Genomic DNA, 26,205 nt, shown 5'->3' with positions numbered 1-26,205 from the left:
AATATGTTTACCTGAAATTTGCCAGCAGCTTTAAGGTATATTTTTTATTGCTCAGTCAGCTCAGGGTTATAAATAAATGGGAGCAGTGCACACAGGGGTCAGGTGCCAGAGGTATGACATAAGAGAGAGTTGAATGCGCCACGGTTTCCATTTAAATCAACTTTTTACTTAGTTTTTTCAAGGCTAAATGCAGCCCTAATCTCATTCCAAGTCCAAGATTGCCTATGAGACACATCTACTGTCAAACTATATCTACCTCAATATGTAATGTTCACATTTAACATCAAAACATTTGACTTGGGAATAAAATGTAAGCAAGCAAGATATGGATGAGCAAATGTGGAAGTCCTTTGACTCACAAGATCAACCCGGAATAGACCATATACAAAAGATGCACCAGGTTAGAAAAGTGAAGCTAACGTGGAAGTTCCTCATAAAGCCCTTTCCACTAGTGCCTCAGCTCAGCTCAACTTGCTGTGAGTCAGTTTTCAGGCTTTTTCATCAGGTGGTAGCATCTGATACCAGGTACTTTTTAGTACCTGCTCGGTGAGCTGTGTCGATCTGAAAATGTGACATCAACAGACTGCATGCCACCGATTGGCCAGTCAATGGCATCATCCCACAAGTCATGAGACTGACTCCTTTAGAGAAATGAAAACCTAACAATGAGGGAAGTGGCTACACAAAAACCAACACAATGGTCCCTGAGTCTGACAAAAAGCCATAGACCTAGCAGCAGGTATACCATTGCCTTATCGCCTTCCATTGTTGTGTTGTGGTTGTGTCAAATAATACTTACATCACAGGACTTTCAGCCACATGGCTATAACAACTCCACGAACATTAGGTGGTGCTTAATGTAATGCAAAGTGACAGAAACTGCCACCATGACATAACTTTACTAATTTGTCGCACTGAATTCAATTTTGTTGACTTTTTTTAACTAGATGTCACAAGAGAAAGTGTACAATATGTGAATGAAAACTTAAGACAGCATGCTTACCTGACAGTGAAGCTGCTGATTGTACCCAGCTTTATCAGCAGATTTACACTAAATGGGACCATAATTTATCAATTCAGCCTGATGTTTATTTTAATAAAAAGCTTATAGATATTTATGTGGCTGAACAGCTCAAACCGATGGGCTCTGTTTCCATGGCAATGTCTCACTTAAAGCCCATCGCAGGTCATGGCAAGAGAAGAGGTGACAGCAATCAATTAAACCACCACAGATGTTCTCTTTATCTATTCCAGTCTGAGCAAAACACAAAAGGAATGAGTGATGGCACCATAATCAAAGATCCATTACATGTAGGGACTGAACACTGTGATATTGGGTTTAGCAAGGGCAGATTTTACTTGTCTGTTATCATTTGATGAATTTGCTAAAACTGCCAATGTCAAGTTGAATATTTTGCTTTATTATGGGCAATAAAACTTTTCACCACACATGCAAGAAAAACACCCCAAAATGGACTAAAGTGGGTGGAAAGATGCTTATCTCTAAAAACATTTGGCTTTATTATATCTAATGACAAATATAACAGGGAAAAGTAGTAAGAAAAGTGTAATTACTATTTATGACAGCAAGTATTACAGAAAAGACTCGTTATAATTTTAATGTTTTTATTAAACAGTTTTTTTTATAATTGTTATAATAAGTCTGTAATTGCTTTTAATAACAGACTATCTTCTGCCACAGCAGTAGGGGTTAAAAAGCAAGTCTAACTGTTGCTGTACCAGACACAATGTTGAATCCTGTGATATTAAGACCATCATTATCGCCATGACATTTTCAGTCCACTAATCTATTTGAAAGGGACTGTCAAAACAATACACGGTGCCCTTCCTTTGTGATGTGCTCATGTTCATGTCGCATGATCTGTTGTGTTTAAATGGATTCAGCTTGTGTAAGTGTTGTCCAGATCACCAAGAGGAAGGAAGGAAGGGAACATACTGACCTGAACATGTTGTTTTGTGCCTCACCGGTCTTCTCGTTTTATTCATCACAAGCTCTCAAAGGGAAGTTAATACTCTGAATACATGATCAGTTGTCTTTTTAAGCTTTAAAAAAAAGGAAAACTTTTGAACTGTATCTAAACTGTTTTGATTAAAAATAAGAGTTTATGTAAGGTAACATTAAAGAGTGTCTGCAAAGAAAGTGTGTTTAATGATGTAACAAAACCCTTACGATGTACATAACTGTTTCTTCTTAATCTTATGGGCTATGAATGTGTCTGTGTAGCTACTATTAAACTGTTAATCTCATGTTAATTCTCATCATTTCTTAAGTTAAATATTTGTTGCTTTAACTTCAAAGGTTTGAAATTTATAGTAGAGATGGACTGAAATTAGAATGGAGTTAAAACTAGGAGCAGAACTCCTCATTCCTAGCAAACATCACACACTGTTCTTCAACTGGCTTACAGTGTATTATCTCTAAAACATGGTGGTGTCACAGGTGTCACAGGTGTCAAAGAAACTCTTCAGAACTGAGGTAACGTATGAATGCAACAAAATACTAAGAGGTCTTTGTCGGCAATCCGCTACAGACTACAGAGACTGTAGTACAGGGTCAACAGGCTGCAGCCTCTTCAGCTCCCTGACTATCCTCAAGTGACCCAGACATAATCCCACATCTGTGGAGAGACCACAGACTGTTTATAAAAATAAAAAAAAATGCACATAGCCACCAAGATAGCACCTGTTGAGTAGTGAAGTCCTGTTTTTTGTATCTGATATAACAAATGTGATCAGATCTAACAGTTATTCAAAGGACCTCTTACTAAGTATATTATCAGCATTTCCTCCTGTCTGACTATAATAAGGACTTTGGTTTGCAACATTCTAGTCAGTATGACTTAAAACTAGTGACTAGCCCATAAAGTCATCATTAAACTGTTTACTGGGGACACAGAGAAGGAAGCCAAGCTTCATTTGCTCAAGACTTCTATTGAACAGAAGCTTTTTTTGCAGCAAGACAACTAAACCATGATTTTCATAAGCTGATTGGCATCAACTTGTGGCACTGCTGAGGTGTTATTGAAGCCCACATTTCTTTGATAACAGCCTTCATGTGTATTTTTGGGTGAGTGTTTCTCACTTGCTAATGGCTTGCTAATCAGTCACAGTAATAACAAGATCAGTAAACCATTTGGTAATAGTTTTGGCTCTGCAGGCAGGTGCTAAGTCCTGCTGGAAAAAGAAATTGGCATCTCCATAAGGTTTGTCAACAGATGGAAGCATGAGATGGTCTGAAATCTCCTGGTAGATGGATCTGTTGACTTTTAACTTGATAAATCACAGTGAACCAACCACTGCCTGCACCAACAGATAACATAGCACTCCAAATTATCCTTGAGTGCATAAACTTCATACCAGACTTCAAACACCTTAGATTATGTGCCTCTCCACTCTTCCCCCAGACTCTAGGAACTTGATTTCCAAATGAAATGTTGAATTCACTGTTTTTGAAAAGAGGACTTTGGACAACTGAGCAACATTTCAGCACATTGTATCCCATGTAAATGGCCTGTATTTGTATAGCGCTTTACACTGCATTCAGTCATCCACCCATTCACACACTGGTGATGGCAAGCTACATTGTAGCCACAGCTGCCCTGGGGCGCACTGACAGAGGCAAGGCTGCCAGACACTGGCGCCACCGGGCCCTCTGACCACCACCAGTAGGTGGCAACGGGTGAAGTGTCTTGCCCAAGGACACAATGACCGAGGCTGTCCGAGCCGGGGATCAAACCGGCAACCTTCCGATTATAAGACGAACTGCCAACTCTTGAGCCACGATCGCAGTAGTAAGATGAGTGATGCATCACGTAAGATGTAAGATACTTCTAATGTTGTCTCCAGCTTAGTAATGAGTTGGTGTACAGTTGTAGCTCCTTTCATGATGACATCTGTGGGTGGTGGCTCTTGATGCGCTGACACCAGCCTCAGTCCATTCCCTATGAAACTCACCCAAGGTATTGAATCGACTTTTCTTGACAGTCTTGTGAAGACTGCAGTGATCCCCGTTGTCCTGTGCATCCTTTTCTGCCATATTTTCCCTTCGAGTCAACTATTTAATATACTTTTTACTTTCCTTGCAAGGAAAAGATGCCTATTATGTGGCTTAATTGAATTGAATTCAGTTTTATTTATATAGCACCAAATCACAACAACAGTCGCCTCAAGGCGACAAAATGCATGGACGGTTAGGTGTTGATGATCATCACAGACTCATCACATTTATTCTAGTGAAGCTTGGGAGGATCTACCAGGAAGAAAGCATTAACAAAATTCCCTTTCTGAGAGTATCTCCCTCCAGAAAATGCTCTCCTTTTGTTTTTATTCTTCTTGTTACGGCACTTTCCATCTCAGTGTGCTCAGGGTCAAATCACAAACTTAACATACCTAAAACCCTGAAGCTTCACTAATATCCTTGAAACTCTGAAAACACCATGGTAATCTGGCTGTTAGTCCAGAAGGATGACATTGACATTCTCATCTCAGAGAAAAGTGACAAAAAACATGAAATCATGTTGGCGTTTTCTCAGTATAACTAAAAAAATAGTTTAGATGAGCAGTAAATCTCTTTGAATGTCAGGTATTTGTTCAACATAACTTCTGCTGTTTGTTCAAATGTTGTTAGTCCAATTTTATTTAAAAGAAAAAAATAGGCAAACAGAGGGATGGTAAATGGTTTGGTCACCATCACAGCAGTGCAAATGAGTGCAAATCTGAATCTCATGACACCCCAAATATTTCACCTTTAACGTGTGTGTACAGGCAGGCTGGGGTACTTGCATCGGTGAAGTCTATTTACATGCAAATAGACTTCCAGTGAAATATTTATGTATATATGAATAGAAGTTCATGCTATGGCTGCTTAAATCTGAAATATTTTAAACTCAAAACGCACTGAGAGCAATATCACACACAGTCTTTACCTAAAGCAGTGGTGCAGTAGCCATGCAGTAACTGAGAGAGCGTTTTTTAAAGTGACAGATTCAAAATAAACACCTCGGGCCACAGTTGCAGCTGCTGGCTTCTCAGTCAGGGTCAGACGAAGGAAGCAGCTGCAGTGTTTATCTTTTTTTTAGATGCTGCTGAGCTCCAGGGATGAGGGAGGAAGTCTCCATGTACACCTGTAAATCAGTTTCCATGTGGTTCATTTTTCCAACAAACAGGAAAAGCACATTAAGCCATTAAGTTATCATTGCCTGCAAAAAAACAAACAAACATGTTGTTGATGTTGTGAAAACAAATGAAAGCAAATTCATATCAAATCCCATCATAAAAACTGTGAACCTTGAGGGAAATCTTACAAAAGCTGCTAGATACTGCCGACATGATCTGCCCTCAAACTAGCTGTCCATCTATCTACAAGCTCTACTATTGTTTTTATTCAGCTGGTTTTAAAGGTTTAAGATTCATGTGGCAAAGGCAGATGTGTTTGAGATATCTGGTTCCATAAGCACTTGACTGTACATACAAGCACTGACACTGTTATTAACTAACTGGTGCTGAGGAATACGATGTAACAGGATAGATCACCATTAAAAACAGAGAGGTAACGCTTATCTTGCTTACTTAAAAGTGCCAAGCCCCTCACAAACCGTAGCCTAATCTAATTCTGATTATAACTCAAAAACCATCTTCTAACCAGACAGTACAAACAATGGATGCAACCACCCAGTGGTTAGGAAAAAGCCAAATGTTTTCTTTGACACCATCTTCATATTTTATTACCCAAAAGGCTAAGCGAGGTCTGACTGCCTGATCAGTGGCCAAAGACTTGAGACTGATAAGATGTTAGCTAATGAACGCAAGTTAAATAATCCTCCTTTCTGACTCTAAGAATAAGAACAATTTACAAATTGCATATCCGGTCCCCAAAAAGAAGGAAGTTTTGAAGAAAACCTTTAGATTTAACTTCAAACACACTGCCATCAGCTATAACTATTAGTTTACTGGGCTGAAAATAAATGAGAGCAACCAAAAGGATGAATACATCAAAACATTATGGAACCAAACTGCAGCTTTAGAGTATAACTATAGTGATACAATGATATCACCTAATGCTGAAACTTTTCAGCTGGGATGAAATTAAATTCCTATTTAAATAAAAAATCACACTGACTCATTCTTGAGGTGCAAACTGGTACTAGAGCCTGATCTGAGTCCAACTTCAATTCAATTCAATTTTATTTATATAGCGCCAAATCACAACAAAAGTCGCCTCAAGGCACTTCATAGGTACAGAGAAAAACCCAACAATCATATGACCCCCTATGAGCAAGCACTTTGGCGACAGTGGGAAGGAAAAACTCCTTTTTAACAGGAAGAAACCTCCAGCAGAACCAGGCTCAGGGAGGGGCGGGGCCATCTGCTGCAACCGGTTGGGGTGAGAGAAGGAAAACAGGATGAAAGACATGCTGTGGAAGAGAGACAGAGGTTAATAACAGATATGATTCAATGCAGAGAGGTCTGTTAATACATAGTGAGTGAGAAAGGTGACTGGAAGGGAAAAACTCAATGCATCATGGGAATCCCCGGCAGCCTACGTCTATTGCAGCATAACTAAGGGGGGGATTCAGGGTCACCTGGTCCAGCCCTAACTATATGCTTCAGCAAAAAGGAACGTTTTAAGCCTAATCTTGAAAGTAGAGATAGTGTCTGTCTCCCGAATCCAAACTGGAAGCTGGTTCCACAGAAGAGGGGCCTGAAAACTGAAGGCTCTCCCTCCCATTCTACTTTTAAATACTCTAGGAACAACAAGTAGGCCTGCAGTGCGAGAGCGAAGTGCTCTAATAGGGTGATATGGTACTACAAGATCATTAAGATAAGATGGGGCCTGATTATTCAAGACCTTGTATGTGAGGAGCAGGATTTTGAATTAAATTCTGGATTTAACAGGAAGCCAATGAAGGGAAGCCAAAACAGGAGAAATATGCTCTCTCTTTCTAGTCCCTGTCAGGACTCTTGCTGCAGCATTTTGGATTAGCTGAAGGCTTTTCAGCGAGTTTTTAGGACATCCTGATAATAATGAATTACAGTAGTCCAGCCTGGAAGTAATAAATGCATGAACTAATTTATCAGCGTCACTCTGAGACAGGATATCTCTAACTTTAGAGATGTTGCGCAAATGGAAGAAAGCAGTCTTACATATTTGTTTAATATGTGCATTGAAGGACATGTCCTGGTCAAAAATGACTCCAAGGTTCCTCACAGCGTTACTGGAGGCCAAGGTAATGCCATCCAGAGTAAGAATCTGGTTAGATACCATATTTCTAAGATTTTCAGGGCCGAGTACAATAACCTCAGTTTTATCTGAATTAAGAAGCAGAAAGTTAGCGGCCATCCAGGTCTTTATGTCTTTAAGACATTCCTGCAGTTTAACTAATTGGTGTGTGTTACCTGGCTTCGTGGATAGAGCTGCGTGCCATCTGCATAGCAGTGAAAATGTATGCTATGTCTTCTAATGATGCTGCCTAGGGGAATAATGTAAACAGAAGTGGTCCTAGCACTGAACCCTGGTTCTGTTGATATCTAATAAAACCCAGGAAACAGGTGCTTTGGACATAAATTGACTGCAGTTTTTCTTTGCCTTTGGTTACAGTAAAAACAAAGAGGCAATTTTACAAGACAACAATTGTCAAATTTACAACCAAAAAAAAACATTATTGTGAGCAAATTTTAAAATATGAAAAATGAAAAAAGCCAATTTGCCAGACAAATCTGGAAAAAAAATATGCTAATTTATGTAGAAGAATGCAAGATTACAAGAAAAAAATGCCAATTTATGAGAAGAAACAGGACAAATTCATTAAAAAAATTTATAAGTAAAAAAAAAAGCTGGGTACAAGGAAAGGGTAATTGCATATTAATAAGAAAACAAAAGCAAATTGATGAGAAACTATGTCACATTTATGAGAAAATATCTGGTAAAAATAGAAGAAGAAAGTTGTCTTTTCTTAACTTTGAAAGAATTAGAGCTCTGTTTTAAACACTGGCCATTATAATTTATCTGCCACTTATTATTTAAGTGAAAGAAACTTAACTTAAACGTCTCCAAAGTTACACGGTGCTAAAATCGTGGTTAGTACGAGGAGTGTGTGTGCGTGTGCCATATGTGTTGTTGTTCTGACGCTTTGGGGTGAAACAGAAACTCGCGGCTCAGCAGGTTTATGTCACAAGCCGATACAGGAAGTCCCCCGGCAACTACTAGCCAGCTAAACCACAGCCATGATGGAACAGCTTATGGGGTAGAAAGTGTCGTCGTGCCGTAAAGAAGTGATTTCATGTTGTCTGGATAGGTAAAAACGAGTGGTAACAAGATGGAAGGAACTGTCGCAGTCGTATTTTTGTCGCTCCTTTGTTTAGCGTCGGAGGTAAGTTGGTGAATGTTGATAACTAGCTGTTGACGGGCCTGATAGCCAAACTTACCGACGAAAAAAACGGTCAGCTGTGACTGTTAACGTTTTGAATAAATGTTGAGCATGTAGTCGGCAGACCGTGTTAGTCTCTATCTCAGGGATTGTGTTTTCTTGTAATACAACCGTTCAAACTGCGGTTAATTGTTAGCTCTCGTGTTCATTTCAGTTAGCCTCAGTGCGCTACGACACGGAAAACTGTTTTACTGCTCTGCTGTTAGGGTAAGGTTGTTTTAAAGAAAGCTGAAGTGAAGATAGATATAACTGTGCTGGCTGTTTTAATCTAATTTTACCGAAACCATGGAACTTGAAGACGGTGATTTCCGCGACGTCACCAACAAGGAAGTGTTTACGTTTGGGTGAGCAGATCACAGCGCGGGTGTTCATGTGGGACTCTATACTAAAGCTGACAAGTGGCATGAAACTTTGAGATATCTAACTTTGAGAGTACAAAATAAAGTTTACGGATTACTGTGACAGCGATAATAAAATAAAGTGATTAATAAGTGGCTGGGCTAAAATCCAAGTCCCCCCTCTTTAAAAAAAAATGTATAAAACTTTTAAAGGAAAAAAAATCATGAGATCTATACCCCAATGTATGAGCTAAATTTATGAGAAAATAATGTAAAATATATGAGGAAAAAAACTTTCTGATAAATGTCAAATTTATGGGAAAAAGTGGCAGATTTACAAGAAAAGCTGGCAACTTTTCCTTCATTCATGTGTCCTATATAATATTAAAATATTTGTATATCCTAACATACATGGGCTGTTGGGCTGTTGTTGTTGAGATTTGATGGTGATAGTGTTGGAATGTATTTAAATTAACCTAGTTACTTTTAATTAATTATCCTATTTCATTAATAGGATGCTGTAGCATAAACTAACCCAATAAGCATTAGCAGATTTATAGTATCATCTAGTAGGTTGTAGATCTCAACACAGATGATGTAAGCATTGATGGGTTTTGTTTTTGTTTGTTCGGAAATGGAAAAGTGATGAACAAGATCCATTAGCTGGGGGAAAAAAATTGTTGTTCTTAACTCTCCAAATGCATCTGTGTGGGCAAATGCTTGAAGTACTCTTCATAAAAAATAGATTATTGCACTTATGAATAGTTCAGAGCATAATGTGATTTTGATACCATTTTATACCATATTTTGTATTTATTTGTATTTGTCCCTTGGCTCAGTGTGAATGATTTATGACAAGGTACTCAATGAGCCTTAAGTGTGTTGAACATGGATAACATTTTACTGTCAAAGCAGGGCTGGGTTCAGATATTTTCCATATGTAGTGTATCAAAGGGGTACTATTTCTTTCTCAATAGATAAATGGCCAGGAAGCGATCTCGCATATTTCAAATGGAGATACAGAGAGGGAGTTCTGCATTGTTCACAATCACTCTTGGACCCCACTGGCACAGTCACTGAATTCTGCAGTAAGTTTTTCTATTTTACAGCTCTTTTGGTTTTGACACCTTTCCAAACACTGTCTTACTGTAAGTGTTAATGGACTTTTTCAGATGGAGTACCAGTTGGTGAATATGACTTCCTCTCTGCTGTGTGACAGCTCAGGGATCAATGCATCTTCAGTAATGGGCAAGGCTCTGGTGGTGATGAGGGGCAACTGTGATTTCAGCCAGAAGGCCCTTATCGCTCAGGGACTTGGAGCGATGGCTTTGCTCATTGCCAGCAATAAAACGCTGGTAAGATGTTAGCTTGATTAAGCTGATTTGAGATCTTCCTTTAATTTTTTTTTATGGTTAGTTATTATTTCCTCTTTGCTGCTTTTGGGTGATCAGAGAAGTGCGCTAGACAAAGGCGTGATTCAGGAAATGATACAGATGTGGTGTTTCTGTGGGGATTTCCATCTAAAAATGCTTTATTGCCTTGTGAAATAGTTTGGTGTCATTGTAATTCATTCATCTGTTAACTAGACAATTTGAAATTTTATTGATTAATTTTAAATTATGACATGAATCTGCTTTATGTCTTCACAAACAGATACCTCATATTAGAGTTGCTGTTACAAGGCCGACACCCAAGAGCATACATGTGTTGTTCACTTAAATTTAACTGAAGTCAAATTTTAATAACATTCATTTAATCAGGAGCTCCCAGTGAGATCTAATCCCTTTCACACGCAGGACCTGCCCAAGTTTGCACCCATACAAATTTAAAATATGTAAAAAATGCAGTGTAAAAACAAGAAGAAAAGCCCTGTCTCCTTTACTAAATACCTTATAATGCTTTCATATTTAACAATAGATCCATCCATCCATTCGCTTCCGCTTATCCTTTTCAGGGTCGCGAGGGGCACTGGAGCCTATCCCAGCTGTCATAGGGCGAGAGGCGGGGTATACCCTGGACAGGTCGCCAGTCTGTCGTAGGGCCAACACACAGGGACAGACAACCATTCGCACTCACATTCACTCGCACATTCCCACCTATGGGCAATTTGGATTAAACAGTTAACCTATCCCCACAAGCTGCATGTCTTTGAACTGTGGGAGGAAGCCGGAGTAGCCGGAGAGAACCCATGCAAACACGGGGAGAACATGCAAACTCCACACAGAAAGACCCCGGCCTGATGATGGAATTGAACTCAGGACCTTCTTGCTGTGCGGCAACAGTATATTTATGTTTAGATCTTCCTGCAAATGTCCAAGGTGACTAGTAACAGAAGAAGTAAACTGTAAGCTTACCCAGTGTTGCTTTATTGAAAAATATACGCCAGTGTTGCATCCTGTGATCGGTGATCACCAATCCACCAAATCATAAAGAGTGCATTGAGTCTCAAGACCACTAATACACATCTGCCCTGTACTTCTGTCCCTGCACGAACACTTTCACAACAAAAGCAAGCGGTAAAACTGATACTTCTACCACCTCACAAAAAATTAAATTCTATGCAGTTTAATTGATCTAGAGTCAATTTATTAAAAAAAGTCTCATCTCGAAGTGTTTTTTGTTTGTTTTATTGTTGCTCTATTATACTTGAAACATTCCCAAATCACTGATAATATTTATAAAAATGTCTTCAGACAATCCCATCAGCCAACGAGTCGGAGTACGCGAAGGTCAATATTTCTCTCGCTCTCATGAGGTACAAGGATTTCCTGGAAGCTTGGCAGGTCAGAGAACTTTTTCTTTTTAATAAATCCTTTAATATGTCTTGTTTGAATCTGATGACCATTTTTAACTCTTTGCATGCGTCCTCAGGTCTTCGGGAATGAGATGCAGGTGAAGCTGTATGCTCCACCTTCCACAAAGATCGATCCAAGCATTGCAGTCATCCTGCTGATTTCCATTGGCACAGTTGTTTTGGGCGGCTACTGGAGCGGGGCGTGTGAGAGGTGAGATTTTTCAGTATTATACAGCTGTGAGCTGAAAACTCGTGTCTGTAATGATGTCTCATTAAAAATAAACCAAACATAGCAGAAAACACATTGATTTATATATTTTTTTCATATGCAGTCAAAATATCATTAACTGTGTAATGTCAATTGGTGATAATGATGTGAGCAAGTGACATTTAAATGTACTCTTGCTGAGATCATATGTATTGCATTGCTTCACATTTCATTCTGCCTGATGTTGTTTTGTTTCTTCTAATTCAAACACAGTTCAAAGAGGGGTTTTTTGTTTGTGTGTTTCAGGGAACGGTTGAATAGCGGTGCGTCTGGAGGAGGAGGAGGAGGAGGAGGAGGAGAAAGCAAAGCAGACAGTGGAGAGCTTTCACTGTACTCTCCTCTCAAAGTGGTTATCTTTGTTGCCTTGATGTGCGGGATGCTCGTCCTCATGTACTTCTTCTACAAAGTTCTCGGTTAGGGTTTTGTTGTTGTTGTTTTTTTTTGTTTTTTTTTATCAGTTCCTGGTTGTTTAACAGAGTAATTTTACCTCGAGTTTTGGTGATATGATCTATTTATTTATTTTTCTCCAGTTTACGTCATTATTGTTATCTTCTGCCTGGCATCTGCCTCTGCGCTCTATAGCTGTTTTGATGCAGTGATGGACAAAATCGGTTGCGGCACTTTAAGGTATGAGCCTCAGACTTTGGAACCACATTAAATATACACCACATCATTGTAGTTAAAACATTAAATAGATATCAGACCTTTAGAGAGAGTTTTTACTATTGACTAGTTCCTGGCGACTAATTTTGAGTGAGATATTATTTTGTTTGTATTGAAAAACCTGGGGAAATTACTGCGTTAAAGTGACGAAAAGATAAAAATTAACGTATAGCAAATTGGTTGAATGTACGGTAGGTCAGTAAAATGAGGAGCTTAGCCATGTAAAAGTTAAAAATGAATTGTGAATTTCTCCAGAAGTCACAGAGGGGGGATGCTGTCGTTGAGTGAGTGGTTCACACAAATGGTGAGGTAAAATAATCTAGGCAGAAGGGGGAAATTAAGTACTGCAAGATCCAAGTGATTCATGGATAGTAAAGGTCTGATTTTTGATGTGTTACTAACATTTAAAAAACTTTTTTTTTTCTGTTTTTATATTAAAAAGACCAGTGGTTTAAAGCTTGAAAAGCTTCAAACAAACATCAGCGTCTCGGTGAATGTGTGCAAGAATTTTACTTGTTTTGTTTTTGTTTCTTTGTTTCTACCTAAATGTGGCTCTGTGTCTTTTTCCAGGTTCTCTGTCCGGAATTGGAACTTTTCAGTGAGGTCTCTCTTGTTGGCTGCTGTGTGCATTAGCATTTCTGTGGTCTGGGGAGTGTACAGAAATGAAGACAGGTACACATTCACAGTCCTGTCAGTTTTCAGACATGGTTACACCACTGTGGTGGTGAATTTCTACAACACTGTAGGTTAAAATTACCCAGAAAATTGTAACAATGTTTATGAGACAGTTTATCCTGAAATAGCTACATTTAAAGTAATGAAAACCCTAAAGTCAAAGAGGTCTTTGTCTTGCAGATGGATCTGGATTCTGCAGGACCTCCTTGGCATTGCTTTCTGCCTCAACTTCATGAAGACAATTTCACTGTCCAATTTCAAGGTATTTTTTCTTGTACAATGAATACTTGCACTGTAGTTGTTCTATTTATACAAATATATATTTGTTCATATTTATCAACACTTCCTGTAAGAATGTCAGGCAGTGCTCCATTCCTAAGAATTTTTGTTTTTTTCCAGTCTTTGATATTTGATTAAAAATGTTATCATACTCACAAAGCTTCTAGCAGATTTCCTCACATGGAGTTTTGAGCCATGTAGTTGGTGATAATTTTTTCTTTCCAATTTCTCGAAGATCTGTGTGATTCTTCTGAGCCTCCTGCTTGTATATGATGTCTTCTTTGTTTTCATCACTCCTTTCTTCACTAAGGTATGTTTATCTTTATTTTTGTTTTTTATCTGTATCTTGTTGCTAAAGCAGTAATGTTGTTATTGATTTTTTTAAAAAATGAAGTTTTTGCTATTTCTCTGCATTTGCTGCTCTTATTGCCTCAAGGTCTGACACATTTGAGAATCCACTCATCAAATATTAGTTATACACTGAATTAGTTATTATTTTTTAATATGAAGTGAACCCTGCACACAAATTGATATGTACACCTTGGATGTTTTTGTCTATTAGCAAGTTTGTGCACAAACTACAAAAATATCACCCTAATTTAATAAAAATTAATGTAGATGTGTGGCATGGAAAAGGGAATAATACTTTCTTATAGTTGAACCTTTATTTAACCAGGAGCGTATAAGCTGAGAAAGCCAAAAGTAAGTTTACTAATAAAACAAACAAGAAATTCCACAAAATAAGTTTATACATATAAAAAAAGTCAGATGCAGAAACATCTAAAAACGTCAGAGCTAAAACATTTAAAACTTCAGAATAGAGTCGTCTCAGGCAAAGAAGTAGCCATAAGGTTTATATATAACATTGGCAGCCATAAGAACAATTAAAAATGACTTGAATTTATTTAGTTTGACTACCTCTGTGAAATTCTGTTGTGGATCTGATCTGAGGCAGAAGGAATTTCAGCTGTACTGAATTGAGGCAAAGTCTAGTTGTACTAGTTAGATCACTGGATGCCATGCCTGGATATAGATAAGTGAATCTTTACGGTTCAGGAATGCTTGAGCACAGTAGTGTGAGTGGTCCACAGGCCTGAGCATAGATTTTCACTTTTTCGTCAATGACAAACTGATGCTCTGCAGGAGTGCTTTTCAACAGCAACAGTCTACGAAAGAGGGTGAGCGAAACAAACTGAAGTTTACTCCGGTTTATATGAGCACAAGCCATAAGGGGAGTGGGGATGTATAACAGTCGTGCTCAGGCGAGGCAACTATGTCTAGTGTGAGTACACTCTGTCTAAATTTTGGTTTAGATCTAGATCTTAACTCTGAAACTTCTGTCGGTGCTGTGCTTTTTGGAAATCGAATTTCCCAGAGGAACCCACCCGAGGGATTAATAAAGTTCTATCTAATCTAATCTAATCTAAGATCGCTTAGACAACATGAGATGAGGCATTAGCTTTTGCACTCTCTGAGGGCCTTTCTGAGGATATTTTGCTCTGGTGTTTTAGTATGATGTTATTTCATTTTCATTAAGTAATTTGATATGAATGCTTGGCATCTCCCCCTTTGCCACAGAATGGAGTAAGCATCATGGTGCAGGTTGCCCTGGGCCCAGATGCATCTGGAGAGAAGGTAAGCTTCCTGCATTGTTTCCCATCTTGAAGGGGAACTTCACCAAACTGTTTTTAGGGCTATTGTTAATTTGGAAAAAAACCCCAATTTTTTTCTTCACAGCTGGCTTTATCCATATCCAAGTCTGACTGTACTGATGTGAATGCAAAATCTCTTTCACATTATGAGAGAATTTCTTCAAACGTGCGCCATAAAGACTAGAAGGTCACTTAGAATTTTATTTTTTTTATATTTCCCATCCATGGAGCCAGACTTGTCTTTTAAACTGGTCTTGAGCAAAAATTCTCCAGGGTTTCTAAAGGTCTGCCAAAGTTTTTCTTTGGCCATTGGCTGATTTTTCACTCGTTTTCAGGGGAATGTTTATTAGGTTACTTAACACTGACCGATGAATAATTCAAAGCTAAAAAAAGATGAACCTCTGTGTCTACGCTTAACAGACAGCTTAGAAAAAAGGCTGTTGGAAATAAAGTTATTAGCTAAAAACCATATCTTAGCATGGTGTGCAGAGCGTCCTTAAAAAAATTAAGGAAGCTGAACAAGTAGAGAAGAAAAGAAGAAGTAACAGACTAAAAATATCTACCCTCATCAGATACAGTAACTGTCTAGAAGCAATTCTTAAGAAACAGGAGAAAATGAGACGAAGCTGAGGTATACCAAATTCACAAGTGCTGGACTGAAAATCAGTGGCAACAGGTCCCATTGGGTGTTAAATCCAAATGATCAAAATGTACAAAGGAGGTCAGGAGGGAGGGACAATAGTGAATGTCTGCAGCCATCTGTAAAAGGCAGCAGAGTTTCTGTCAGAGTTTGGGGCTGGAGCAGCTTCATATTTCAGCACGAGAATGATCCCAGCAAACACACTTCCAACACAGTAAAAGCACACCTGGATAGAAAAAACACACAGTGGAACACTATTAGTCATCGATTGGTGTCCCCAGAGCCCAGACCTCAAAATTATTGAGGTAATGTGGGATCATCTTAACAGAGAACAAAAGAAAAGGCAGCCAATACCCAAAGAAAAGCTTTTTGTCTTGTTCAAGAAGCCTAAGAGTCCTGGTTCAACCATCATGGAATCACTTCAACCATATTTTTTCATTTTCCTAGCAAAATATAAAAACATGAGGGCTAACTCAAGACTTTTCACACTATTGTATACATAAAAATTCACAGCCTAATTAAGGCAACATTTTATGTCTAATGGACAAACTAATCTGCATTGTAACTCTTCTTTTAATACTCAGATTCACTTGTATAAATTTGGGTTCAGGAAGTGGGTTAAAAAAAAAAAATCACTCTTTACCAGAGTCACAAACGGAGCACTATAAGATGGGCTTGGTGGAACTCCCTTACACGTTTGTTATGGCTTCATTAACAACCCAGCTGACATGGACTGCTTGTTGTAGATGCCCTGAAGGGAACAATAGACTAACTGTGCACTGGGGTTGGGCGGGTTCTGTCTTAGACACAAGGTGTGGAGATCCCCGCTGAACCCCAGCCTCCCTCTGAGAAAGTAAGGCTTGACTTGTTACCCATCCACTACTTTTTCCTTTATTGTTTGGTTTTGTTTTTGTTGTAATGATAGCTGAGGTGGGTAGAGCGGTATGGTGGCAGTTGATTTTTAGTCTTTGAAAGAACAAATTTTACATTTTTATTGGGTAAATGTGTACATATGTTAAAATGTGTACATATATACATATGTTAAAATGATAAAAGGTTTATATACGTGTATCAATATGCATGTCTGTCATGCATGTCCAGAAGGTGGTTAAGAAGAAACTAATATGATTAAAAATATATTTTTGGCACGAGAAAGATGTGGGTTTTTTTGTTTGTTTGCAGCAAGTAATGTTGTGAGCTAGTTATGTGCACACGCATGTTTTTGTTACAGGATATTAATAAAAAAGGTGCACGGTGATGGGTGCTTATAAGTTACCACATTTTCCAGTAATATTGCTTAAGAAAGATTAGAGCAGCAGTTTTACAGCTCATTAATTAATCAGGAATGCATTATTTTCATACTCCTTGAGAAAAATTGTTTTGTATTCTTATTGATTTGTGTAAAAATTGCCTACACACATGGTGACTAACTTTTTTTTTTTTTTTCCTTTGGTTTTCATTTTTTTATTTTACTAAATTCCTGAGTGGGTTTGCTTGTTCTCGATCTTATTGTGGAAAAAATAAAAGTGGGAGGTAAGATTTAAGAAGTTCAGTTCAGGTATTACAAAAACACAATACAGACAACAATAAATGATAGCAGTCCTTTTGTTTAGAGCTTCGTTCTTTATGTCTACGCAGACCGGATGGATTCTGAAATATGGAAATGAAAGATTTAGCTGGAAATGTCTGTGTATCAGAAAATATGCAAAGTAATCTACAGCAGTGTAGAAAAGTGTACCTGCTATAGGTTGGATTCAAGTAAAGCTAAGGGACGGCCGTCAGATTAGGTGGAACACAAAGACACTGAACAAGATTTCTGCTGTTGGCCTTTTTGTCATTTTTAGCATCTGTAATGCTTCATTTTCTCAGCTTCCTGTGGTGATGCGTGTCCCGCGTCTCTTAGCTTGGGCTCAGAACCTGTGTATGATGCAGTTCTCCATCCTGGGTTACGGCGACATCATTGTCCCAGGTAAGGATGTAGACGCTCTCACAGTTCACCTTTACACCACTGCTTATATGTGTGAGCATTTCTGTGTACAAACATTAGTTAGACATATGAAGCAATTCTTAACAATGTGTTAGATTTTGTTTTTAATACAAATAAAGGTTGTTTTAAAAAAAAAAAAAAAAAAAAAAAATATATATATATATATATATATATATATATATATATATATATATATATATATATATATATATATTTCTTTGATTCAAAAACACAAAGAACAAAATAGGAAAACTAATTTAAAATTGCAACTTGATAGCAAAATGTTAGGGTGCTTACTCAATAAATGCAGAGTCCGTGGTTTGAGTTTAGCCAGACTCTTCTTTTGATTTCATACGTCTTCGGTTAGTCTCTTTACACCATTAACTGTAAATGGGGGGGGGGAATGAATGAGTTACTAACCCATACATACAGGATTTCATACTGGATGATCTAAGTGTAATGATGAGTGGCTCTCACCCTGCATTGTTGTTGGACCCACAGGTCTTTTGGTTGCCTACTGCAGCAGGTTTGATGTTTGGATCAAGAGCAAGAGGAAAGTCTACTTCGTCAGTTGCTGCATAGGTATCACACATCTGTTATCATTTTGTTGGGTCTGTCATTAATTTTCATGGATTTAAAAAACAAACAAACACACACACACACAATGTCTTGTGTGTAAAGTCATTGAATTTTGTGAAAAGGGGGAAAATATTCAGATCGGGGTTTGATTTTTGCCAAACCCCGATCTGTTTGAGTGAATTGCTGGTTTAAACGTACACCTTTTCTTTTCTTTTCTTCTTTTCTTATCATATTGCATATGATCAGTCATTTGTATTGACTGCCAGGACTGAACTCACGTTCTTCATATTGAACTTCATGCAATGTCACGCAAACGCTTATGAGCTCTTTTTAGTTTTATTACTCATAAAATGTGGTCTGATCTTCATCTGTGTCAACATGACTTAACTGATAACACGAGAACATTTGTACATTTCATGTCTTTATTACACAAACTGAGAAATCATTCACAGTGCAGGCTGGAAAAGGCAAGTGAACTCTCGACTTACATGACTTGTAGAACCTCTTTCAGTCACAACGGTCTCCATTAGAAATTCTCAGAATTGCAAAATGTTTTTTTTTTCCCTTTGTTTTTTTCCCCCTGGATTTTTAATGCTGTGTTGTACCAATGCAAACACACTACCTCATTCACTTGGTCTCTGTTATCTCTTTGTTATACATACATATAAGCGCACAAAGCAAAAAATAATATTGCATAGCAGTAATCTATAATATTTAATAGCATGATAATGGGACTGTGTGAATGCATATTTCCAACATTTAAGTGGTAATGTTTTTTCAATAATGTTTACAAAAAGCCCAGACTCACCCAATACCACTGCATCTTACTGACCTTGTTCTCAACAGAGTCAGTGACAACCTTGCTCAAATCCAAAGTCCTGTTGGTATACTCATCATGTTCTTCTCTCTACTTCCTCTTTAAAATTGGCATACCAAACATAATTTATTGTGTCGCTGCACTGACGAAGTATTTTATAAGAACACGTGCAAACAGACCGTGATGTTCCTTTCACCGTGTTCTGCAGCTTGGATGACATTTATGTGTTGGTGTGCAATGCCTTATACCTCCAAACAAGATATTATTATTTTTATTTTTTTTTAAGCTTAAAGTGGTTCAATAGTTGGCCACAGAGCATTGTCTAAAAGTGGACTTTTGCAATCTTCATCCCACAGTCTGAAGATATGATTTTAGGCGAATGATGATCCTAAATTGGTCGTGGTGTGAATTTGAGCATGAGCCCCACAGCAAACTGACTATCTGTCGGGTCTCCAGCCCTCCAGCCCCTGAACTGGATAAGTGGAATAGAAGGCCTTTAGAAATACTTTACAGGCTTTTCCAGCTCATTACATCTCTGTAATTTATCTTTTGAACATTGTTGACATTGAAGTATAATTCAAACCGAGTAATCTCTCGAGGATAACTTTATTTAAAAAAAAAAAAAAATTACAACCCTTACTTCAAATGTCATCTTCTTAATTGGAGCACATGAGTCAAAGACAAGTCGTTAGCACAACTTTTTCCAGCTTGAACTGTTGATAACTACCTAGTTTTACTATTGAATACATGAATATAGCTTTTATGCATCATTTTGTTTGTTACCATTTTTATGACCTGCAAGTTCAATTCTCTGTACTTTCAAAGGGTTCACTTGTATTTAGCTGCAGTTTTACTTTTTAGTCTTTGAGGTTTATTAGCTGATGTAGTAATAAAGTTTTATTTACAAGTGCACTGAATTAGCTTTTTACTGAGTCTCTTTTCACACTTGTCAACTGAAAGGCTGCCATATAAAGCCAGGTGTAAGCTTTAAGTTTACCATATCTCTTTCCTTCTTCATATTTCTTTTTAGCCTATTTCCTGGGAATGATACTGACATTCATCGTGATGTTGCTGTCAGGAATGGGACAGCCTGCTCTGCTTTACTTAGTGCCCTTCACTGTGATAACTTCTGCTGTGGTGGCAGGCTGCAGGGGGGAGATGAAGCAGTTCTGGGCTGGAACCACATACCAGGTGAGAGGAGGAGAGGGAGAATTGTATTGGTGTTTTTCTATTATTCCAAAAAACGTCATTCCTCTTGTAGCTGTCATATTTGACTGTCAATACCGGTTCATTAAAGAAAAAAATCTGTCAACAGTTTGCTCTTTTTAAATCCAGAGGACGGAATAAGAAGTGTAGTCACAGACTACGTGATTATTAATAATTTGCCTTACTAATATGGAAATCCTGACATGCTTTAGTTGTAGGCTGTCTTTGTTTACCATAATGAAATGACAATCCGTTAAAAAAGGAGGAAAAGGGAAAGATCACTTGTTAGTTTTCCTATGTGTTCCTGTGTTAGCTAGAGTTCTTGGAAGAAAACTTGACTGTTTGCTTGCTGGATTCTTGCAGAGCGAGTTTTTCTTGACTGGTAGCTGTTTTAAAACAAACAGAAAAATCTTGTTTGCTGTCAGCTGGAGTTCCATAGCATGCATCATTTCTAATATGCCTGTCAGCGGTTCATATACAAGTCAGCTGTGAAAAAAAACTGGTCTCACCTGACACAGCAGGCTGTTCAAAAAAAGTGCTTATATTATATTGAATTGCATGCTGGCCTCAAAGAATGCTGTTTATTCCAGGCTATTTTCCCTGTTGTCTAACTGTTTCCTGACCTTAAAAATATGTGACCCCCGTTGTGACTGAGAATGGTTTTAACTGGAACGGCTGCTGGCTTAAATGATGGTAAATGTGAAAACAATGATGATTATCTTTGCATGGATTTCTGTAAACTCTGACCTAATATACAATCCAAAAAACATGTATATTAGGTTAAATCTAAGTTGGGCATATTTGTAGATATGAGTGTAAATGTTTGTCTGTCCTTATGTTTTAGCCCTGTGATAGAACTCTCCAAGCTGTTCCCCGTCCCTCACCATGAACAGGCTCCAACCATTTGGTGACCCTGAATTGGAAAAGCAACTAGAAAATGGACATGATGTCTATAAATTCTGTTTTCCAGACATGACACGTGGAAATTTGCGGAATACTGTAGCAGTGTTATTCAGCTACCTCTCCTGTTAATCTCAGTGATATTAGACTAGATAAACATGTCCAGCAGTTCTGATCCAACTTTAAGGTTCATTCTGACTAAAATCTGTAACAGCTGGAGATGGTGTACCAAGCAAAAAGTATTTACAATATACTGAGAAATACATAATAAACAGAGAATTAAAAAGAATGACAGTAGAATCAAAATTAATGAAATGTTGGAGAGCAAGAATAAATTAAGCCTGCTTTTGAAGGAACAGAAGAAATACACCAGTTAAACTGGAAAGGATAATGAAACCAAGTGTGTTTTTAGTTGAGATTTGAGTACTTAATGAGGTTGACTCCTTGGTCTTAAATGGATCGTTTTTACAGTGAAAACCAGTCTCCTTCTTTGAACTATTAAAAGCTGTTGATCAACTGACCCAAGCATATGGCATGGCGCATAAAATGATAACAAATCTGATAGATAAGCCGATTGTAGCTTATCTAAGCTGATTGTTGCTTATAAGATGATTGTTGCTTGTGATAGACGGGACCATGCAATCACTAAATATAGAAGCAACTCAGCAGGGTTCAAGGATGTTAGGAAATGGTTTTATCGTTTGTTTAATGTTTGAGCTTGTTAAATCAAAAGAATAAAACCAAGCATCTAAACTATACCTTTAGTTCTGAGATTGCCTTTATGATACAAAGACAGCCATCAGTCAAAACTATAACTTGAAATTTATTTCTCACACGAGAGAGGCTTATTATGTTTGAAAGGTTTAGGGAAATCCATGCAGCCAATATGAAAATATCTGTGGTTCTCACATTTGCCATCCAGACATTCAAAGTCATCACAAAACATTAAACTTGTAACACTCTGGCAAGGCTGGGTGAATGTGTGGGCGTGTGTGTGTACGTATGTCCATGAGAGTGAGACACGCACAAACTGTAAAAGAGAGACAATTCTGACCTGGCTTCATTTTCACCAGGTCTTGGACTCATCCAGGGAACCTTTGCTGCCAGGTGTGCTTCCCTCCAAACCCCAGACCTCTCCCCTGCAACGCTCCTGTCATTAATGTCACTTACTGCAGTGCCTTATTGTCTCTTATCAGCTTCTTTATCACCCTTTGTTTTGACATTTTAACTCCTGATTTCCAGGGTCAGTTTGATATTTAAAGACAAACTACACATTAACTCTTTTAAAATTCAAATACATTTTAGGACAGAAGTTTGAGTGTGAAATAATACACCATTTTAGCCATTAGGTGTCTCCAGTTGACTGAAAATAATCTTTGATGTGTCTAAAGTGACTCACAGTGATATGATAAAGTGGACTTGTCTAAAAGCTGTGGCCCTGGAATGACATTAACTTATTTCCTTTTTTTTTTAGTTTTTTGTTTGTTTTTGTCCTTTTTTGTTTCCTTTTCCACTCTCTGCTCATTCCAGCTTTTTTTCAATGGACAGGATTTAATAACTGCCTCATCCTTCATGCAGTTCCCAATGTGTTCATGTTGCCCTTTGCATGATTCTGCTTGCAGTTGACGTGGGAGAGCTGTGGCATGAATTTTTGAATGCATTATCTCTGTTGTTTGTTATTAGTAGAACAAATCATATATGCAGCTTGCATTATAAATTCAAATGCTGCCTATGAGTCTGCCTTTCTTACTAAACTAAAAGATTAAAGTAAACATTAACATGTCTTTCCTTTTCTTTAGAGAAAAGAACTGACCGATCCGTAGACGGCGAAAGATGCTGACTTACAGTGTTGAATATGGACTCTCTTCTTTGTCTTTTTTAAAATCTCAATTTAATTTTACATTTGCAAAGCAAGGGAACACATGTTATTGATCAAATGATCCTTCAAGCAGTACATTTTGATTGATGTGAAAGGTAAATGAATGCTGTGTAGATGCAACTGAGATATTAAAGTGATTAAAAACACATGCTTAGCGCCTGAAAGTTCTGTCAGGTTCACTTTGAGAAAAACATAATGACAACTTTGCCTTGGTGATGATTGAGAATAAGAACGCACTTTATAATATTCAGCTTGGCAGTTGTTACATCATTGGGAATGGGTTTGGGCTTTAAATTACTTGTAGCTATTTTGATAACTAGGGTTTGTGTGTAACCTGTTTGTAAGATGTGATTTCTTTCGTTGCCTTATATTAAATAAAAAAACGAATTGTATTTCATGTTCTTGTCTGTAGCTTTCTGATTTTTAATTTGTGACTTTTAAGTGAACAAAGTCTTCCTATAGGTGAAGTGCACAACAACCCCAGTTCTGTGTGTGCGTTTGTGTGTGTTAAATTCTTTAACAAGAATTTTAGCATATTCTTGTTAAAATGTAAGTTGCTGTTGTGGGGGAAAAAACATAAGCCAGTATATATTTCACAGGTTTTTCCCACCTTTAATATGACCTATAACCTGTACATTTCACACAGTGCTTGGGTTGTTGTTCTGAAAGGTAAAATTGCTCTTCCACGTCAGATTTTTAGCAAACGCCAGATGATTAGAGACATGAATAAAACATAAAAAAAACCAAACATAAAATCCTAGTAGTGTTTTTTTGTTTTGTTTTGTTTTTTTGTTTTGTTTTTTTAACTGTAAAAACCACAGACATGTTGAGTAAATTATTTCTATAACTTTAAATGCTAATATAAATTGTACATTTTGAAAACTTACACACATTTTGTAAACATATACAACTATTTATCAACAAATGCAGCAAATACACCTGGTGTTTTTTTTTTGTTTTTATTTTATTTTGTACAACCATTTAAAAATATTACTATAATGAAAATGAGAGAACAATCAGGTGTCTTAATAAGATGCCCCACAAATTATTTGTGCCAGTAAAAAAAAAAAAAATGTTTGTCTGCCACAAGACAGAGGAGAACACCACAGCAATAAACCTGCAGGCCTAACAACAGGAGGTGTATCACACCTCTTTTCCACCTGGAGACAGCATTTGCATTGCAATCTGCCTTTGTAAATGGACTGATTCTTATATAGCGCTTTTCTACTCTCCTGGAGTACTCAAAGTAAGTAAAACATTCCACATTCACCCAGTCACACATGCACTTTCTTCTAGACTTCTGCGTGCTTCCTAACTACATTCATACACATTCACACTCCGATGTTGCATCGGAGAGCAACTTGGGGTTAGTATCTTGCCCAAGGATACTTGACATACAGACTGGAGGAGCCAGGGATCGAACCACTAACCTTCCGATCAGTAGGTTAGTGGTTTGTCACAGTCATTAGTGCCCTCACTGACACACAAAACAAAACAACGACTACATAACAGACTAACTACACACTCCACACTAAACCTCACAAATCTCTCACATCTCAAAACTCGCTATCGATATCTCTCTGTCTCTCTCTTTCACTTGCTCGTTCTGTCTCTCTGCCATCACTCCTAAAACCTTCCCCTATTCCTAAACAACCAAATCCCATGCGTTGACTTTTTAAAAAAGAATTGGTCGACATGCTACATTTTTCCACCAGTAGGAAAGAGGTGGCTATTTTTTTTCTTTAGTGTTTTTGTGCTGTCCTTAGAAAATGCTTTAAAAACAAAAACACACAAAATGAGACAATAGTATTTAGAAAAAAATGCTTATATTTTTTTTTTTATCTTAACTCTGGATTTAGTGGTCTGTCATTAAAATTTAAAAACCGGTGTATACTTTGAAGTCTGAACTTTCAACACAGGCTGAAATAGAGACTCAGCGTGGCTGCAGCTTATTGGAGCTTAAAGTCATCTTAAATCAGTTATGTGATTTGGAGGTGCTGTGTGTCCGTGGACCCCAAAAGGTTAATAACACTCACCTTTATTCCATTTCCAGAGTGCACCAACCAACCACCTGTGTGAAATAGGGCTGGGTATTGTCACTGATTTCTACGATCGATTTGATTCCAATTCACAAGGTCCTGATTCGATTCGATCCACGATTTTGATTCAATTTGAATTGGGGAAATTTTGTCTCAGACAGTCAGAAATATTATAATTCTGATCATTTATCAGTACTGACACTTGTGAGACTTCATCAGAGGTGTAAGCATCACAGCAGATGCCAAAGTACCATGTCAAAGTACCTGAGGATAAAACAGAAAAACATTAACGAGATTTTTCTGGCCTGGCTTTTTATAGCAGATATCCTTAAAAATATTCTGCAGTAGAACAAAAACAAAAGAAAACCATGCATCAACATATGAACATTACCTGATGCTGCTGAAGTGAAGCAGAGCAAAGTTACAGAGGTTTGATTAGAGACACAGCTAAGTGTTTTGCAATGTGCCATCATTTTAAAAAGTTTACATTTCTTCTGCATTGAACAGCAGAAATGGCGCTTTCTTGTCGGAGGTCATTAAAAAAACACTGGCCGACAGCGCTGTACACAACGGTAGACAGGTGGGTAATAAGAAAGCAAATAATGCAGAAAATTTTGATTTTTAGATGAGAAACTGTTCTTAAAGTACACTTAGAGAGAGCTGTGCAGGAACTGTGATTTTATTGTGGTGGAAGCAAAACAGCAAAAGTAAGAGGAAATTATCAATATATTCAGTTTTAGAATTTATAATCACTTTTAACTGTAACTACGCTCAAAGTGCTTATGCTATCTTATTTTAATAAACAACACTGTCATATGCAAAACTAGAGTAGCACTTGTGGTGGCAAGAGATGATTTTAGGATGGTACATGCCACCCCATGCCACCCTTCTAGATCCACCCCTGCCCTGGACCCGGTTCTTCCTAGTGATGGTAAATTTGATTCTTTTTACTGAATCGAGTTTTAATGAGTCACTCACCAAAGTGAATTGGATTTTTGAGTCATTTGATTCACTGAGTCAGTTGACCAGAGAGTGCAAAAAA

General features: G+C 37.7%; 1 protein-coding gene across 4 annotated transcripts; it reads left to right on the top strand.

Moving 5' to 3' along the window:
- The first annotated feature begins 8,150 nt into the window (after nt 1-8,150).
- sppl2a (signal peptide peptidase like 2A) lies at nt 8,151-23,521 on the top strand. Of its 4 annotated transcripts, none has more exons than XM_085264303.1 (17): nt 8,153-8,390; nt 9,763-9,873; nt 9,958-10,140; nt 11,479-11,568; nt 11,657-11,790; nt 12,094-12,260; nt 12,378-12,474; nt 13,081-13,182; nt 13,366-13,447; nt 13,700-13,774; nt 15,043-15,099; nt 16,562-16,609; nt 17,626-17,725; nt 18,245-18,325; nt 20,170-20,330; nt 22,319-22,352; nt 23,045-23,521. In XM_085264303.1, the coding sequence occupies exons 1-17, from the start codon at nt 8,337-8,339 to the stop codon at nt 23,083-23,085; spliced, it is 1,617 nt and encodes a 538-aa protein (XP_085120429.1). In that variant the 5' UTR covers nt 8,153-8,336; the 3' UTR covers nt 23,086-23,521. The 4 variants fall into 4 exon arrangements, with proteins under 4 accessions (XP_085120581.1, XP_085120502.1, XP_085120429.1 ...); XM_085264541.1 differs by lacking the exon at nt 8,153-8,390 and adding an exon at nt 8,630-8,791; XM_085264455.1 differs by lacking the exon at nt 22,319-22,352 and having other exon boundaries at nt 8,151-8,390.
- The last annotated feature ends 2,684 nt before the right edge of the window (nt 23,522-26,205 follow it).

This window comes from Mchenga conophoros, linkage group LG1 (assembly GCF_057382185.1).
Source record: "Mchenga conophoros isolate Kocher_MC1m ecotype Shallow Benthic linkage group LG1, M_conophoros_male_GT1.1, whole genome shotgun sequence".
In the NCBI taxonomy this organism is placed as follows: Eukaryota; Metazoa; Chordata; class Actinopteri; order Cichliformes; family Cichlidae; genus Mchenga; species Mchenga conophoros.
This window is presented reverse-complemented; position numbering and strand designations above follow the sequence as displayed.

Bases quoted from the DNA above. Each gene is read 5' to 3' on its own strand.
- sppl2a (XM_085264303.1), top strand. From the start codon at position 8,337: ATGGAAGGAACTGTCGCAGTCGTATTTTTGTCGCTCCTTTGTTTAGCG. The intron at 12,475-13,080 runs GTATGAGCCTCA...GTCTTTTTCCAG, and splicing joins ATCGGTTGCGGCACTTTAAG to GTTCTCTGTCCGGAATTGGA. The intron at 13,775-15,042 runs GTATGTTTATCT...CCTTTGCCACAG, and splicing joins TCACTCCTTTCTTCACTAAG to AATGGAGTAAGCATCATGGT.